Genomic DNA, 19,479 nt, shown 5'->3' on the forward strand with positions numbered 1-19,479 from the left:
GTCGCGGCCGGCTTCGACAGAGCCTGGATTCGAACCAGGATCTCTAGTGACACAGTTAGCACTGCGATGCAGTGCCTTAGACCACTGCGCCACTCAGGAGACAAAAGCGCCGTGCTCTACCAGCTGAGCTACAGAGGACCACAACTGTTGTCACATTCTCACCAAGCTGCTTGGCGATAGTCTTGTAGCCCATTCCAGCCTTGTGTAGGTCTACAATCTTGTCCCTAACATCCTTGGAGAGCTCTTTGGTCTTGGCCATTGGTGGAGAGTTTGGTATCTGATTGATTGATTACTTCTGTGGACAGGTGTCTTTTATACAGGTAACAAACTGAGATTAGGAGCACTCCCTTTAAGAGTGTGCTCCTAATCTCAGCTCGTTACCTGTATAAAAGACACCTGGGAGTCAGAAATCTTTCTGATTGAGAGGGGGTCAAATACTTATTTCCCTCATTAAAATGCAAATTAATTTATAACATTTTCGACATGCATTTTTCTGGATTTTTTTGTTGTTATTCTGTCTCTCACTGTTCAAATAAACCTACCATTAAAATTATAGACTGATCATGTCTTTGTCAGTGGGCAAACGTACAAAATCAGCAGGGGATCAAATACTTTTTTCCCTCACTGTAAGTGTATGTAAACTTCCGACTCAAAGATTTGACTGAGTTACAGTTCCTATAAGGAAATCAGTCAATTGAAGTAAATTCATTAGGCCCTAATCCATGGATTTCACATGACTGGTAATACAGATCTGCATCTGTTGGTCACAGATACCTTTAAAAAAAAAAGCAGGGGCGTGGATCAGAAAACTAGTGACCACCATTTGCCTCGTGCAGCGCGACACATCTCCTTCGCATAGAGTTGATCAGGCTGTTGACTGTGGCCTATGGAATGTTGTCCCACTCCTCTTCAATGGCTGTGCGAAGTTGCTGGATATTGGCGGGAAGTGGAACACGCTTTATGGGTGACATGTCTGGTGAGTATTTAGGCCATGGAAGAACTGGGACATTTTCAGCTTCCAGGAATTGTGTACAGATCGTTGCGACATGGTGCCGTGCATTATAATACTGAGGGAGACTGAGGGAGAGCTCGGTTTTGTTGTTTTGAAAAGTTTGTTGTTTTGAAAGTGCATTGGAAAGTTCTTAGTTCTTAGTAGCTTGCTAACTTTTTAGTTTGGATCCTGCGACGCAGTTGGCATCAGTTGCTGGGACTGCTAGTCTCTGTCCAGTGATCCTGCCGACCAAGGACGGGTCTGAGGAGCTATTTGGCGTTGCAGCTAGCCTAGCAGCTAGCTTGCAGCATATCAAGCTAGCATGGTTTTCTTGAGGGCTTGAACACAGCCTGTGACGCGGTTAGCCATTGTGGCTGGGACCCCGGCTTGTCCTGGGTTTGTGGCTGTCTAGAGCCCTGCTGTTTGTTGTTTTCAATCTTCCCTGTGACCTGCCCTGTCTGGGACTGCGAGGAGTAACAGCATAACCTACTGTTGTTACCATGACAAAGACCAATGCCGGTGGGAGTACCGTTGAGGACAGTGTATTTCTCTATCACAGGTGAAGGATCTTTTAAACAAACAAAAAGAGTTCTACAAGCAATTGTTACAACAACAAGAAAATAGCTTCTAGTGTTTTGTCCAAATATTGGTGGATTCAACTATTAAAAGAATGGACAATCTGACCAGAGAGGTCCAGGACCTGAAGAACAGTTTGCAGTTCTCCCAGGGTCAGCTCGATGAGTTGTAAGTCATTGAGAGAGGACATAACTTGCTAACATCAGATAACATTAATATATTAGCCATTTCTGAGACTCAGATAATTCATTTGATGATACAGCAGTAGCAATACAAGGATATAACATATATAGAAGAGACAGAAATGCTTATGGGGGAGGTGTTGCTGTATATATTCATAGCCATATCCCTGTAATGCTTAGAGAAGATCTTATGTCAAGTGTTATTGAAGTGTTGTGGGTGAAGGTTCACTTGGCACATCTAAAGCCTTTTCTTTTGGGGTGTTGCTATAGGCCACCAAGTACGATCAGTCAGTATCTAAATAATATGTGTAAAATGCTTGATAGTGTATGTGATGTAAACAGAGAGGTCTACTTTCTTGGACCCTGAATATTGACTGGTTTTCATCAAGCTGTCCGCTCAAAAAGGAAGCTTCTCACTGTAACCAGTGCCTGTAATCTGGTTTGGGTTATTAATCAACCTACCAGGGTGTTTACAAACACTACAGGAACAAGATCATCTACATGTATTGGTCACATTTTTACTAATACTGTAGAACTTTGTTCTAAAGCTGTATCCGTACCCATTGGATGCAGTGATCACGATATAGTGGCTATATCCAGGAAAGCCAAAGTTCCAACAGCTGGGCCTAAAATAGTGTATAAGACATCATACAAAAGATTTTGCTGTGACTCTTATGTGGATGATGTTAAACATATTTGTTAGTCTGATGTGATTAATAAGGAGCATCCAGACGCTGCACTTGATTAATTTATTAAATTGATTCTTCCAATTATTGATAAACATGCACCAATTAAGAAACTGACTGTTAGAACTTTTAAGGCTCCATGGATTGATGAGGAATTGAAAAACTGTATGGTTGAAAGAGATGGGACAAAAGGTGTGGCTAATAAGTCTGGCTGCACATCTGACTGGCTGACTTACTGTACATTGAGAAATTATGTGACTAAACTCAACAAAAATAAAAATAAACTGTTTTATGAAGCCAAGATCAATGATATAAAGAATAATGGGAAAAAAATGTGGAGTACTTTAAATGAAATTATGGGCAGAAAGACAAATTCAACTCCATCTTTCATCGAATCAGATGGCTTATTCATCACAAAAACATTTGATGTTGTCAATTACTTTAATGATTACTTAATTGGCAAAGTGGGCAAACTTAGGCAGGAAATGCCAACAACGAACAGTGCGCCATCGTATTCATGCATAAAAAAACAAATAATTAAAGAAAAACATTGCAGGTTTGAATTTTGTAAAGTTAGTGTGGGATAGGTGGAAACTTTATTGTTAGCGATCAATAATGACAAACCTCCTGGTGTTGACAACTTAGATGGAAAGCTACTGAGGATGGTAGCTGACTCTATAGACATTCCTATCTGTCATACCTTTAATCTGAGCCTAGAGGAAAGTCTTTGTCCTCAGGCCTGGAGGTAAGCCAAAGTAATTCCGCTACCCAAGAGTGGTAAAGCGGCCTTTACTGGTTCTAACAGCAGACCTATCATCTTGTTTTCAGCTCTTAGCAAACTGTTGGAAAAAAATGTGTTTGACCAAATACAATGCTATTTCTCTGTAAGCAAATTAACAACAGACTTTCAGCATGCTTATAGAGAAGGGCACTCAACATGTACTGCACTGACACAAATGACTGATGATTGGTTGAAAGAAATTGATAATCAAAAGATTGTGGGAACTGTACTGTTAGATTTCATTGCAGCCTTTGATATTATCGACCATAACCTGTTGTTGAAAAAACGTATGTGCTATGGCTTTTCAACCTCTGCCATATCGTGGATTCAGAGTTATCTATCTAAAATAAGTCAAAGGGTTTTCTTTAATGGAAGCTTCTCTAATGTCAAACACATAAAGTGTGGTATACCGCAGGGCAGCTCTCTAGGCCCTCTACTCTTTTCTGTTTTTACCAATGACCTGCTACTGGCATTAAACAAAGCATGTGTGTCCATGTATGCTGATGACTCAACCATATACGCATCAGCAACCACAGCTAATGAAATCACTGAAACCCTTAACAAAGAGTTGCAGTCTATTTTGGAATGGGTGGCCAGTTATAAACTGGTCCTGAACATCTCTAAAACTAAGAGCATTGTATTTGGTACAAATCATTCCCTAAGTTCTAGACCTCAGCTCAATCTGGTAATTAATAGTGTGGCTGTTGATCAAGTTGAGGAGACTAAATTACTTGCCGTTACCTTAGATTGTAAACTGTCATGGTCAAAACATATAGATTCAATGGTTGTAAAGATGGGGAGACGTCTGTCTGTAATAAAGAGATGCTCTGCTTTTTTGACACCACACTCCAAAAAGCAAGTTCTGCAGGCTCTAGTTTTGTCTTATCTTGATTATTGTCCAGTCATGTGGTCGAGTGCAGCAAGGAAAGACCTACAGTGGGGCAAAAAAGTATTTAGTCAACCACCAACTTACTACCCTGAGACAAGGCTGAGTAAAGCCCATGAAGATCTCCTCCACCGCACGAGCCCGAGGGGGTGCAAACCCGAACAGAAAGATAACTTCAGTGACTCAACCCACTGAAGTCGAGTGTAGCGAAAAAAGCATGGCACGACGTGATGCACCCCTCCTAGGGACAGCATGGGAGAGCGTGAGCAAGCCAGTGACTCAGCCTCCGTAATAGAGTCAGAGGCAGAGAATCCCAAGTGGAGAGAGGGGAGCCGGCCAGGCAGAGACAGGAAGGGTGGTTCGTCACTCCAGTGCCTTGACGTTTACCTTGGCACCACTGGGCCAGACTACACTCAATCATAGGAACTACTGAAGAGATGAGTCTTCAGTAAAGACTTAAAGGTTGAGACCGAGTCTGCGACTCTCACATGAATCGGCAGACCATTCCATAAAAATGAAGCTCTATAGGAGAAACACCTGCCTCCAGCTGTTTGCTTAGACATTCTAGGAACAATAAGGGGGCCTGCGTCTTGTGACTGTAGCGTACGTGTAAGTATGTACGGAAGGACTAAATCGGAGAGATAGGTAGGAGCAAGTCCATGTAATGCTTTGTAGGTTAGCAGTAAAACCTTGAAATCAGCCCTAGCCTTAACAGGCTAGCACTGGAGTAATATTATGATCAAATTTGGGGGTTCTAGTCAAGATTCTAGCAGCCGGGTATCCGGAGAGTAGAGCCTTGCTGTAGTTTAATCTTGAAGTGACAAAAGCATGGATTAGCTTTTTGGACAAAACGTTTAAGATTTTTGAAATGTTACGAAAACAGAAAAAAAGCTGCTCTATCTTCGTCAAAAGAGAGATCTGGATCCAGAGTAACGCAGAGGTCCTTCACAGTTTTATTTGAGACAACTGTACAACCATCAAGATTAATTGTCAGCTCAAACAGCAGATATTTTTGTTTCTTGGGACCTAGAACTAGCATCTCGGTTTTGTCTGAGTTTAAAAGTAAAACATTTGCAGCCATCCACTTCCTTATGTCTGAAACACATGCTTCCAGGGTAGGCAATTTTGAGGCTTCACCATGTTTCATTGAAATGTCATCTGCTTCATCGAAGTGTCAACTGCATAGCAGTGAAAGTTGACATTGTGTTTTCAGAATGACATCACCAAGAGGTAGCATATATAGTAAAAGAACGGAACCTTGAAGAACACTAAAACTTACCAGAGGACAAACCATCCACAGAGACAAACGGATATCTTTCCAACAGATAAGATCTAAACCAGGCAAGAACTTGTCCACGTAGACCAATTAGGGTTTCCAATCTCTCCAAAAGAATGTGGTGATCGATGGTGTGGAAAGCGGCACAAAGGTCAAGGAGCACGAGATCAGACGCAGAGCAGTGGGAGTTTCATAGAAAAGTAGCAGATTCTACATCCTGGAGTGGGTGGATTAGAAAGTGTTTCTGGACATATAGACCTCAGTCCCCCATGAAAGAATACCATATAAAGATTCTACAGACCCTACTGAATAATCCCAACCCCACTAATACTTTGGCATCTAGAATAGTTTTCTCTCTATATGCCAATATGTAATTTATAGGCCTATACACTGAGTGTACAAAACCTTAGGAACACCTGCTCTCTCCATGACATAGATTGACCAGGTGAATCCAGGTGAAAGCTACGATCCCTTATTGATGTCACATGTTAAATCCACTTTAATCAGTGTAGATGAAGGGGAGGAGACTGGTTAAAGAAGGATTTTTAAGCCTTGAGACAATTGAGACATGGATTGTGTATGTATGCCATTCAGAGGGTGATTGGGCAATACAAAAGATTGAAGTGCCTTTGAACGGGGTATGGTAATAGGTGCCAGGCACAACGGTTTGAGTGTGTCAAGAACTGCAAGAATGGTCCACCACCCATCCAGCCAACTTAACACAACTTTGGAACACATTGGAGTCAACATGGGCCAGCATCCCTATGGAATTTAGGCTGTTCTGAGGGCAAATGGGGGTGCAACTCAATATTAGGAAGGTGTTCCTAATGTTCTGTACACTCAGTATAGTGTATTGCATTGGGACCAAAAGAGTGGGTGGAGTAGAAAGTGTTGCTGGGCATATAGACCTCAGTCCCCCATGAAATAACACCATACAGTGGGGAAAAAAAGTATTTAGTCAGCCACCAATTGTGCAAGTTCTCCCACTTAAAAAGATGAGAGAGGCCTGTAATTTTCATCATAGGTACACGTCAACTATGACAGACAAATTGAGAGAGAAAAAATCCAGAAAATCACATTGTAGGATTTTTAATGAATTTATTTGCAAATTATGGTGGAAAATAAGTATTTGGTCAATAACAAAAGTTTCTCAATACTTTGTTATATACCCTTTGTTGGCAATGACACAGGTCAAATGTTTTCTGTAAGTCTTCACAAGGTTTTCACACACTGTTGCTGGTATTTTGGCCCATTCCTCCATGCAGATCTCCTCTAGAGCAGTGATGTTTTGGGGCTGTCACTGGGCAACACGGACTTTCAACTCCCTCCAAAGATTTTCTATGGGGTTGAGATCTGGAGACTGGCTAGGCCACTCCAGGACCTTGAAATGCTTCTTACGAAGCCACTCCTTCGTTGCCCGGGCGGTGTGTTTGGGATCATTGTTATGCTGAAAGACCCAGCCACGTTTCATCTTCAATGCCCTTGCTGATGGAAGGAGGTTTTCACTCAAAATCTGGCCCCATTCATTCTTTCCTTTACACGGATCAGTCGTCCTGGTCCCTTTGCAGAAAAACAGCCCCAAAGCATGATGTTTCCACCCCCATGCTTCACAGTAGGTATGGTGTTCTTTGGATGCAACTCAGCATTCTTTGTCCTCCAAACACGACGAGTTGAGTTTTTACCAAAAAAATAGTTATATTTTGGTTTTATCTGACCATATGACATTCTCCCAATCCTCTTCTGGATCATCCAAATGCACTCTAGCAAACTTCAGACGGGCCTGGACATGTACTGGCTTAAGCAGGGGGACACGTCTGGCACTGCAGGATTTGAGTCCCTGGCGGCGTAGTGTGTTACTGATGGTAGGCTTTGTTACTTTGGTCCCAGCTCTCTGCAGGTCATTCACCAGGTCCCCCCGTGTGGTTCTGGGATTTTTGCTCACCGTTCTTGTGATCATTTTGACCCCACGGGGTGAGATCTTGCGTGGAGTCCCAGATCGAGGGAGATTATCAGTGGTCTTGTATGTCTTCCATTTCCTAATAATTGCTCCCACAGTTGATTTCTTCAAACCAAGCTGCTTACCTATTGCAGATTCAGTCTTCCCAGCCTGGTGCAGGTCTACAATTTTGTTTCTGGTGTCCTTTGACAGCACTTTGGTCTTGGCCATAGTGGAGTTTGGAGTGTGACTCTTTGAGGTTGTGGACAGGTGTCTTTTATACTGATAACAAGTTCAAACAGGTGCCATTAATACAGGTAACGAGTGGAGGACAGAGGAGCCTCTTAAAGAAGAAGTTACAGGTCTGTGAGAGCCAGAAATCTTGCTTGTTTGTAGGTGACCAAATACTTATTTTCCACCATAATTTGCAAATAAATTCATTAAAAATCCTACAATGTGATTTTCTGGAGAAAAAAATTCTCAATTTGTCTGTCATAGTTGACGTGTACCTATGATGAAAATTACAGGCCTCTCTCATCTTTTTAAGTGGGAGAACTTGCACAATTGGTGGCTGACTAAATACTTTTTCCCCCCACTGTATATAGATTCTACAGACCCTAGTGAGTAATCCCAACCCCACTTTTACTTCGGCACCTAGAATAGTTTTTGCTCTATAATAGTTTTTTATTGTAGCATTATTTTACCAGGTAAGTTGACTGAGAACACATTTTCATTTACAGCAACGACCTAGGGAATAGTTACAGAGGAGAGGAGGGGGATGAATGAGCCAATTGGAAGCTGGGGATGATTAGGAGGCCATGATGGTATGAGGGCCATATTGGGAATTTAGCCAGGACACCTGGGTTAACACCCCTACTCTTACAACAAGTGCCATGGGATCTTTAGTGACCACAGAGAGTCAGGACACCTGTTTAACGTCCCATCCGAAAGACGGCACCCATCCGAAAGACAGAAGCCAATATGTATTCCATATAAAGGGAATCGCATGGTGGCCAATCGAATGGGTTGAGTAAAAGGCCAGCAACACTCCGTATTATTCAGTGCCCCATGAAATGACACCATGTATACACTACTGAGTATTCCCTACAATACTTTCAATGTGGCACCTAGCATACTTTTTGCTCTACACACCAATATGTTTTCCATACACAGTGATTTGCATTGGGGGCATTTATTTGACCTTGGAACATTGCAAATGTTACTTAAATATGAACAAATATGAATCATTGTTAATGTTTAGACAATTATTTTTCCTATATCATGAATAAATACATGTTATTTACACTTTTCTACGTAGGGGACTTTTATTTTGAACATTTCCGGAATTCCGTGACACGGAAGTACTTTTTTAGTGTTGTTGACAAGGTGCTGATAAGATAACGCGTTTTCCAAAATCTGGCAACTGAAGGGAAATAAAAAAAATAATTAACAGTTCAGGTCGATGTGATACATGTCCCGACCTGCGACATACGTATTATCCCTCTAGATGTGGTGGACATGGAATTGGAACGAATAAAAATTCCGACTAGCTTCTTGCCAATTTAGTAACGGTAGTGCTAGTTCAGAAAGGACTGCTCTGACGTAGCTAGTTGCTAGCTAGGCTACTGTAAACAAGCCATCTAGCGACCTGTCACTGTGGTGAGATGCCTATCGAAAGAACTCTCTCGGACCTCCGTTCACGGGTGGAGGGTAGGTGTTCTTTGTCTATCACATACTTAATTGATGGCCTACAACTCCTAGTTACTACTGACTAGCCAGTTTTAGGCTACATTTTAAAAGGATCTCAATGAAGAGAATGTTCCCCTGACTAGCTAGTTACCGTTCGCTAGCTAGATATGATTGTGAAATAGCTAGCTAGGTTTATAGAAAATGGCTTTTCTTATCACATCATTGACAGTGAAATGTAGTATGCATGCTGTTGCTTGAGAATTGAACAATATACAGCATTTCAACTCACCTGCACTACACTTTCTATCTAGCGTCTAGCCTATCTCTGTCCTGCTTTTCCAACCCACACCTTTAGGGTCAAATGGCAAAGGCTCCTCCACTACTGATTCATCTGGAGAATCATGCCCCTAAACCCTGCTGCTCTTCCCTGTGTTTGTCAGAGAGGTCACTGAACCAGTCAGATGAGGAAATGCTGTTCAGTTGTAGCAGACTGTCATCAGCGCACGTGTCTATACTGACTCTCAAGATCATTATTTCCTATAAATGATTTTCTGAACTGAAGCACAAAACCCCCAGAAGTCATTGGCTGCTTTTCCATGGTCATGTTGATGCCCACGATCATCTATTCAACTCCCACTGTTGTCTCCAAATCTTGCATTCACTAAGAAAATAAGGGCTATACCAGCTAATGACAGAGCCCCTTGATTTCTCCCCCAATTTCCTCTTTGAAGACTGTGCAGTGACAGAGTTATGCACGAGTAACAGTGGAATCAATGGTCTTTGTCTTTGCCTTGGTTACACTGTACTGTATGTGGATGCTGTGTGGGCAAAATCGCTCTTAGTGTGTCATGAGATCACACAATGTTTCTGTGGGCATGACCACTGAATTAAGCACTTTTGTTGTGTCTGACTGTTAATTAGGCCTAGTTAGGGTTTGAAGGTTCCCACAGCCTGTAGTGAAAGTGTTGTTGGCCTGTCTGAAGATTTAAATGAAAATGATTATTATAATTCAGGTTCGCATTGATGTCAATGGAAGATTTGTGTGTAGCGTAAGCTTCTGTTACTCCTGCAGATCTGAGTCAGGGTATTAGGCCCAATGATTTATATATACACTAGATGACTGATAGGGGCCGCTGTGTTGATGCCACCGTGCCTCCATCTTGGCACTCCCCCAAAATGCATTTATTAATGTCTACATTCGTTTTTGCCACGTTTATTCTATTACAAACACCTTAATGCATACTTTTTAAATGATATTATATGAGCTAAACATAAAAAAAAGAAATGAAAAAACATATATTTTTTTCTTAATGTATATTTTTCTGAGATTACTAATGTTACTGTCCCCACTACAACAACAAACAATACTTAAATACTGTACATGTGATTTTGTCCTTCGTCCTTTGTTTAATTGAAATACTGTAGAATTCAATGTATTCCTATGGAGGACTGCTCCTACTGGGGGTTGCCAATATGGCCGACCGGTGCAGTCAAAGCCTCTCAATGGCCAATACATAGCAAATAGCAATCTAGGGTTTATATACATCATTGATTGTGCCCTTAGGCTAATAACCTTAGGCTAATAATCTCTTTAGTCTCTAAATCTAAATGAGTTTACACTCTGTAGGAGTGCGAGAAGATGCACTGTTTTTCCTTAGACACTCTAATCCGTTTAGGCTATAGGCCAGTGCCATTCAGGGCGCCGATGGTCTTGCGCCATTGTTGAATGTGCAGGAGATGGTAATTACACACAGAAACCTGGTATGTTAAAGGCCTATCAGCTAACAGATGTTTGTGGAGAAGTTTTTAACAGGCTATATAAGAGAGAGTGAATCTTTGTTCGGGAGGAAAAGAAAGATGAGAGAGGCTGGGCTATGTCCCAATGTCTGTTATAACTAACCCGGTACCGACTAATAAAACATTTACATGAACTCCCCATCAAAAGTGACTAAGTACATCCTTACATTCGTAATCACTTGATACCCTAGAAACTCATCATAACAGTTAAAGGCCTATCAGTTGTTGTAAAGCCTAATAGGGTAAGATGTCTTTCTTCCCATTATCCCATAGGATATGAGAAGATTGAGGAAGCTACATCGAGGACCTCTATAGCTGACCGTGAGGATACCAGACATATATTCATCAATCAGCCTCAATCTACTAAGTTCTGCACCAATCATGTCAGGTAGTGTTTACACTTGTTATTAGTTTGTAAGTACCATTTTACCATGTCATTTCTTGGTAAACACCTGATCATATCTGTACCGTGCTGCTGAATATTGTTGCGGATTTCTCTCTCGCCTTTTCCAGCACAGCCAAATACAATGTGCTTACCTTCCTGCCTCGATTCCTGTACGCTCAGTTCAGGAGGGCTGCTAACTCATTCTTCCTGTTCATTGCACTGCTGCAGGTTGGTCTAAGTAATTATATAGTATATTTTGCACATTTCAGCACTGTTTAGAAGACAGATATTCTCACCTATCAGACACACAAATCGTGGTTGTTAAATGGATAGTTAACTTTTTTTTAGGTTTTACCTTATTAATCGACTTAACCCTTTTTTACCAAACCTTAGGTAACTATCACTTTAACACACTGACTAACTATGTCTGCATTCTCCCTTCTCCTGGTAGCAAATTCCGGATGTTTCTCCGACAGGACGGTGGACTACCCTGGTTCCCTTGATCCTCATCCTGTTGGTGGCAGCCCTGAAGGAGATCGTTGAGGATCTGGTGAGGACCATAGAACTAGAATGACATTTAAATATATCTCCGTTATGTGTCTGCTCTCTGAAAACGTGTCTGAAAGTCGTTCTTCTACTCGCTGAACGTGCAGCTTTTGATTTTCTTGAAACTGATTCCATAGAAAGGTCCTTTTGGAGGAAGGATGCTTGACATGTAATAAAGCTAGTGGACAGAGCAAATTTCACTTTTTGAATGTTCTTTCCAACAGAAACGTCACAAAGCAGACAGGGTGGTCAACCGGAAGGAGGCCCAAGGTAAGAAACGGTTGAAATGATATCTCCATTACTGCTTTTCAAACAGGTGTAGGTTATTGGACAGATTTTAGGATCTGGATTTGCTAACATAGTTCTCTCTGTCTCCCCCTCTCCTCTCTTCTTCCCGTTTCCCTATTTCTTCCCTGTCTCTCTCTTTGTCAGTTCTGAGAAATGGAGCGTGGGAGACAGTTCACTGGGAGAAGGTATGTCGCTCAGTCTCAGGCCAGAGGCGGGTATTTTCTACTTACTTTCTCTGCCTTCAGATGGACTAAATCCTAATTGATGTCTAGTGATTCAATGGTTAAGTTGAGCCACAGTCTCTCACTGAATAGGGTGTACATTTAAGTTGTCATATTTTAAGTGGCCTAGTAGTTTATTCTTCATTGGGGGGGGGGGGTGACGGACTTAAGATTCAGACCTAGCTACTGATTTAAACACATGTATTTCACGGGTTCAGAAGAAAAACAGCATTGGTTGTATGTGTTTATCTATATCATGTCTAATAACTACTGTAGTGTTCTTTGCAGGTAGAGGTGGGGGATGTAGTCAAATTAATTGGGAGAGAATACATCCCTGCAGACTCAGTTGTGCTGTCCTCCAGGTAGTGCTATAAACAGAGACGGTAGATTGGTAGTTTGATGTGGTTAGCGTGAGGGCCAGTACTATGCTTCTTTGCTTTAGGCTTCAGTAACCACTCTCCCAGCTTCAGTAGGTCACACTATCTGTGTTAGTTGTTCTGATGTCTTGTTTTGAAGTAGTCTCTATCTCTTCCTCTTCCTCTCCTCTTCCCTCCGTTCCCTGTGTTCTGTCTGTCAATGTGTCTGTCTGTCTGCGTGCCCATGTTTCTGTCCCCTACCCCGACCGTTCCCTGGTCGCTCCTGGTACGTTCTTTTGCGGGTAACTTAGGTGACGGTCGGGGACGTAGTCAGATCCAGCGACGGGGACCACCTCCCGGCGGACCTCGTCCTGCTGGCGTCCAGGTCAGGGGTCTAGTAGTCTACTGGCTATGGGGCCAAAAAATCAAACCCATTGGTACAGTGTTGCACCTATCACCTTTTGACTAGCCCATGTGGTTGTAAAGGACACAAGGGGGACAAAAAAAGGATCCTACTTAATTCTCAATGCCAAATGCCCCGTGTCATACTTGAATCCTTGTGAGCGGGACTAGTCCCCTTGTTCTCTGTCTGTACCAGGCACTCATCTCTTCCTCCTTACATTACTGTCTAAAGTGAAAGGTCTATCTAGGTGTTTTACTGGTAATAAACCTAGCTATTAGACCACAGAGCACTCGTCTTGGAGTTGAGTACTTTACTGTCTCCCCAGTGCTATGGCGACAGTAGCATCGCTGTTCTCTCCCTGGACCTCTTTTCTTCCTCAATCTCTTTCCCTGTTGTTAGATCACACCTGGACCATTATAGATACCTTCTAGATTGTTTGACAGTCACTTTCTTTCCACCAGCGAGCCACATGCTATGTGCTACATCGAGACCTCGAATTTAGACGGGGAGACCAACCTAAAGATCCGACAGGTGAAGGTTCTTAATTCATCCACACACACACACACACACACACACACACACACAACACACACAACACACACACACAAATACACACACAACACACACACACATACACACACAACACACACACACACACACACACAAAAACATACCACTTATTACGTTACATTGTGGCCCAGATAGGAGGATTCAGCTCATCAACTCACCCCTGCATCTCTTCCTCCTCCTTCCTCCAACCAGGGTCTCCAGGTCACAGCGGAGGACAAGGATGCTGATAGTCTGTCGCGGCTGAGCGGGCGCATGGAGTGCGAAAACCCCAATCGCCACCTCTACGACTTTGTGGGCGTCATCCGATTAGAGGGTCATAGGTGAGAGAGATCTACCTGTCTATCAATCAGTTATATCTATATAGGTCCTAGCCCTTTCTACAGCAACAGTAACCTAGCCTAGACCCCCATCGAGCATTCAGCAGCACATGGCCAAGGAAAAGTTTCCACCCTCTGACACAGCTTAAATAGTCAGTGTGAATCGCTAATTCCTAGGGTTGCAAAAATCCGGTAGCTTTCCCAAAATTCCCAGGTTTTCCCAAGGAATCCTCCAACTAGTATTTCTGGAAACCTGGGCATTTTGGGAAAGTTCCTGAAATGTTGCAACCCTACTAATTCCGTCTCTCTAACCCCTGATGTCCCCCGATCCGTTCTCCCCAGTCCCGTCCCTTTGGGTCCGGAGCAGATCCTTCTCCGTGGGGCCCGGCTCCGGAACACCCAGTGGGTCCACGGCATGGTGGTGTACACGGGCCACGACACCAAGCTGATGCAGAACAGCACACGGCCTCCGCTCAAGCTGTCCAGCGTGGAGCGCATCACCAACACCCTGATCCTGGCGCTGTTCGGCTGCCTGCTGGCAATTTCCCTGGTCTGTTCGGCCGGACAGACCCTCTGGAAGACCCAGCACGGGGACTTCGCCTGGTACATGGACCTCAACTGTGAGTACTTAACTTTTCTTTATGTTACCTTACTTTACGTTATGTTACTTTACGTTGAGTTACTTTACGTTAAATTACTTTATGTTATGCTACTTTACGTTATACTACTTTATGTGAAATTACTTTATGTTAAATTACTTTATGTAATGCTACTTTACGTTGTGTTACTTTACGTTAAGTTACTTTATGTTAAATTACTTTACGTTATGCTACTTTACATTATGCTAACTTTACGTAATTCTACTTTACTTTACGTAATGCTACTTTATTTTACTTTACGTTACTTTATTCTATTAGTACAATGTGATGTACGATGTATACGATCATGGAGGCACTTTAAATCAGACTGATATACGGTTGAAGTCGGAGGTTTACATACACCTTAGCCAAATACATTTAAACTCAGTTTTTCACAAGTCCTGACATTTAATCCTAGTAAAAATTCCCTGTCTTAGGTCAGTTAGGATCACCACTTTATTTTAAGAATGTGAAATGTCAGAATAATAGTAGAGAGAATGATTTATTTCAGCTTTTATTTATTTCATCACATTCCCAGTGGGTCAGAAGTTTACATACACTCAATTAGTATTTGGTAGCATTGCCTTTAAATTGTTCAACTTGGGTCAAACGTGTCGGGTAGCCTTCCACAAGCTTCCCACAATAAGTTGGGTGAATTTTGGCCCATTCCTCCTGACAGAGCTGGTGTAACTGAGTCAGGTTTTTAGGCCTCCTTGCTCGCACACGCTTTTTCAGTTCTGCCCACACATTTTCTATAGGATTGAGGTCAGGGCTTTGTGATGGCCACTCCAATACCTTGACTTTGTTGTCCTTAAGCCATTTTGCCACAACTTTGGAAGTATGCTTGGGGTTATTGTCCATTTGGAAGACCCATTTGCGACCAAGCTTTAACTTCCTGACTGATGTCTTGAGATGTTGCTTCAATATATCCACATCATTTTCCTTCCTCATGATGCCATCTATTCTGTGAAGTGCACCAGTCCCTCCTGCAGCAAAGCACCCCCGCAGCAAAGCACCCCCACAGCATGATGCTGCCACCCCCGTGCTTCACGGTTGGGATGGTGTTCTTCGGCTTGTAAGCACACCCTTTTTCCTCCAAACATAACGATGGTCATTATGGCCAAACAGTTCTATTCTTGTTTCATTAGACCAGAGGACATTTCTCCAAAAAGTACGATCTTTTGTCCCCATGTGCTTTTTTATGGCGGTTTTGGAGTAGTGGCTTCTTCCTTGCTGAGCGGCCTTTCAGGTTATTTCGATATAGGACTCGTTTTACTGTGGATAAGATACTTTTGTACCTGTTTCCTCCAGCATCTTCGCAGGGTCCTTTGCTGTTGTTCTGGGATTGATTGGCACTTTTCGCACCACAGTGTGTTCATCTCTAGGAGACAGAACGCGTCTCCTTCCTGAGCGGTATGACGGCTGCGTTGTCCCATGGTGTATATACTTGCGTACTAATGTTTGTACAGATGAACGTGGTACATTCAGACGTTTGGAAATTGCTCCCAAGGATGAACCAGACTTGTTGAGGTCTACAATTATTTTTCTGAGGTCTTGGCTGATTTATTTAGGGTTTCCCATGAGGTTGAAGGTAGGCCTTGAAATACACTGCTCAAAAAATAAAGGGAACACTTAAACAACACATCCTAGATCTGAATGAATGAAATAATCTTATTAAATACTTTTTTCTTTACATAGTTGAATGTGCTGACAACAAAATCACACAAAAATTATCAATGGAAATCAAATTTATCAACCCATGGAGGTCTGGATTTGGAGTCACCCTCAAAATTAAAGTGGAAAACCACACTACAGGCTGATCCAACTTTGATGTAATGTCCTTAAAACAAGTCAAAATGAGGCCCAGTAGTGTGTGTGGCCTCCACATGCCTGTATGACCTCCCTACAACGCCTGGGCATGCTCCTGATGAGATGGCGGATGGTCTCCTGAGGGATCTCCTCCCAGACCTGGACTAAAGCATCCGCCAACTCCTGGACAGTCTGTGGTGCAACGTGGCGTTGGTGGATGGAGCGAGACATGATGTCCCATATGTGCTCAATTGGATTCAGGTCTGGGGAATGGGCGGGCCAGTCCATAGCATCAATGCCTTCCTCTTGCAGGAACTGCTGACACACTCCAGCATTGTCTTGCATTAGGAGGAACCCAGGGCCAACCGCACCAGCATATGGTCTCACAAGGGGTCTGAGGATCTCATCTCGGTACCTAATGGCAGTCAGGCTACCTCTGGCGAGCACATGGAGGGCTGTGTGGCCCCCCAAAGAAATGCCACCCCACACCATTGACTGACCCACTGCCAAACCGGTCATGCTGGAGGATGTTGCAGGCAGCAGAACGTTCTCCACGGCATCTCCAGACTCTGTCACGTCTGTCACATGTGCTCAGTGTGAACCTGCTTTCATCTGTGAAGAGCACAGGGCGCCAGTGGTGAATTTGCCAATCTTGGTGTTCTCTGGCAAATGCCAAACGTCCTGCACGGTGTTGGGCTGTAAGCACAACCCCCACCTGTGGAAGTCGGGCCCTCATACCACCCTCATGGAGTCTGTTTCTGACCGTTTGAGCAGACACATGCACATTTGTGGCCTGCTGGAGGTCATTTTGTAGGGCTCTGGCAGTGCTCCTCTTGCTCCTCCTTGCACAAAGGCGGAGGTAGCGGTCCTGCTGCTGGGTTGTTGCCCTCCTACGGCCTCCTCCACGTCTCCTGATGTACTGGCCTGTCTCCTGGTAGCGCCTACATGCTCTGGACACTACGCTGACAGACACAGCAGACCTTGCCACAGCTCGCATTGATGTGCCATCCTGGATGAGCTGCACTACCTGAGCCACTTGTGTGGGTTGTAGACTCTGTCTCATGCTACCACTAGAGTGAAAGCATCGCCAGCATTCAAAAGTGACCAAAACATCAGCCAGGAAGCATAGGAACTGAGAAGTGGTCTGTGGTCACCACCTGCAGAACCACTTCTTTATTGGGGGTGTCTTGCTAATTGCCTATAATTTTCACCTGTTGTCTATTCCATTTGCACAACAGCATGTGACATTTATTGTCAATCAGTGTTGCTTCCTAAGTGGACAGTTTGATTTCACAGAAGTGTGATTGACTTGGAGTTACATTGTGTTGTTTAAGTGTTCCCTTTATTTTTTTGAGCAGTGTACATCCACAGGTACACCTCCAATTGACTCAAATGATGTCAATTAGCCTATCAGAAGCTTCTAAAGCCATGACATCATTTTCTGGAATTTTCCAAGCTGTTTAAAGGCACAGTCAACTTAGTGTATGTAAACTTCTGACCCACTGGAATTGTGATACAGTGAAATAATCTGTCAGTAAACAATTGTTGGAAATATTACTTGTGTCATGCACAAGTAGATGTCCTAACCAACTTGCCAAAACTATAGTTCGTTTACAAGAAATTTGTGGGGTTTTAATGACTCCAACCTAAGTGTATGTGAACTTCCAACTTCAACTGTATTATTGTATTATACCAATGTAATGTTTGTATCTGTAACTTGTGTTTGATCCCAATGTAGTACCCAGTAAATATCTGATATATAATCATTTACATTAACCATTACCCTCTCATTAAATGTGATGACATTTGTTTTTATTTCTTTACCACTGTACTCTTAACAGCTCCAGGTAACAACCTTTCTCAGAGGCCTGTAGAAATGTTTTTGGTTGTATCCCCCAGACGAGTGAATTAGACCCCATTCTTCATTAAAATAGATTTTGTCTGAGAACATAGAAGTAGAGCTGTAGATTATTTTATATGTGAATTCCATGGTCAATAATGTGCCTCGTGTGTACTAGCTAGTCATGTTTTAAATACTGTTTTAAACGGCATACCGTAGTAAAACAAAAATGAGTGTTCAGAACTAAAAAAATTAGAACAACTCCCTGTTTGAACTCTGTTTTGCACCGTTTTATCCCTAGTGAACATGTCCCAGGTCTAAAGAAAGGGTTTGTTGTGGCACCTGACTTTCAGATTAGATTGAAGGTCATTTCTCCCGCTCTGTGTAACTTGCTCTAACTCCTTCCTACCAGATGGTGGCGCTGCCAACTTTGGCCTCAACTTCCTCACCTTCATTATCCTCTTCAACAACCTCATCCCCATCAGTCTGCTGGTCACCCTGGAGGTCATCAAGTTCGTCCAGGCTTACTTCATCAACTGGGTGGGGGAAAAAAATCACTGCACTACACAGCCTCTAACTTGGTATCTCAGAGCGGCAGTCAATTTGAATTTAATTCTGGTAGCGAACACTCTTGAGTAGAAGTTTAAATGGAATAATACCACAGGGTAAATGTATCTACTTCAAAAAGCTTGGTGAGCAGTTTTGGCAAATATGGAATTTGATATAGTATACGTGAGTGAGCATACTATTTGTAAGTCGCTCTGGATAAGAGCGTCTGCTAAATGACGTAAATGTAATGTAATGTAAATGCATACAAATGGATGCCCGTGCTATGATAGATTTAGGACATTCAATTTATGCAATGAATTTCTCCACATCTTGTTTGTGCTGCAAAGCCTATTGGGGGAAGTGAATGTGTTTGTGTTTGTTCAGGACATGGACATGCACTATGAGCCTACGGATACCTCTGCCATGGCACGGACATCCAACCTAAACGAGGAACTGGGCCAGGTCAAATACATCTTCTCTGACAAAACAGGCACCCTCACCTGCAACGTGATGCAATTTAAAAAGTGCACCATCGCCGGAGTCGCCTACGGGTGAGAAGGACGTGCGTTAATCCAACCATATAGGCATGAATTAGCATTAATAATTCTACAGTACCTTGCAAAATTATTCACCCCCCTTGGCGTTTTTCCTATTTTGTTGCATTACAAGCAGTAATTTAAATTGATTTTTATTTGGATTTCATGTAATGGACATACACAAAATAGTCCAAATTGGTGAAGTGAAATGAAAAAAATTA

The 19,479-nt window shown here is 42.8% G+C and overlaps 1 protein-coding gene across 1 annotated transcript in view; it reads left to right on the plus strand.

Annotated features, from left to right (window-relative positions):
* The first annotated feature begins 8,725 nt into the window (after positions 1–8,725).
* LOC311145960 (putative phospholipid-transporting ATPase IA) overlaps positions 8,726–19,479 on the plus strand; it is a 32,789-nt gene continuing 22,035 nt past the window's right edge. The window contains exons 1-12 of the mRNA XM_084182363.1: positions 8,726–9,024; positions 11,074–11,188; positions 11,314–11,413; positions 11,637–11,735; positions 11,956–12,001; positions 12,164–12,204; positions 12,908–12,981; positions 13,461–13,530; positions 13,762–13,889; positions 14,229–14,506; positions 18,586–18,713; positions 19,107–19,273. Coding sequence (XP_084038489.1) covers positions 8,979–9,024; positions 11,074–11,188; positions 11,314–11,413; positions 11,637–11,735; positions 11,956–12,001; positions 12,164–12,204; positions 12,908–12,981; positions 13,461–13,530; positions 13,762–13,889; positions 14,229–14,506; positions 18,586–18,713; positions 19,107–19,273 — 1,292 coding nt within the window. The 5' untranslated portion in view covers positions 8,726–8,978. The remainder of the gene's footprint in view (positions 9,025–11,073; positions 11,189–11,313; positions 11,414–11,636; positions 11,736–11,955; positions 12,002–12,163; positions 12,205–12,907; positions 12,982–13,460; positions 13,531–13,761; positions 13,890–14,228; positions 14,507–18,585; positions 18,714–19,106; positions 19,274–19,479) is intronic.

This window comes from Coregonus lavaretus (genome assembly GCF_964263955.1).
Source record: "Coregonus lavaretus genome assembly, chromosome: 18".
Classification (NCBI taxonomy): Eukaryota; Metazoa; Chordata; class Actinopteri; order Salmoniformes; family Salmonidae; genus Coregonus; species Coregonus lavaretus.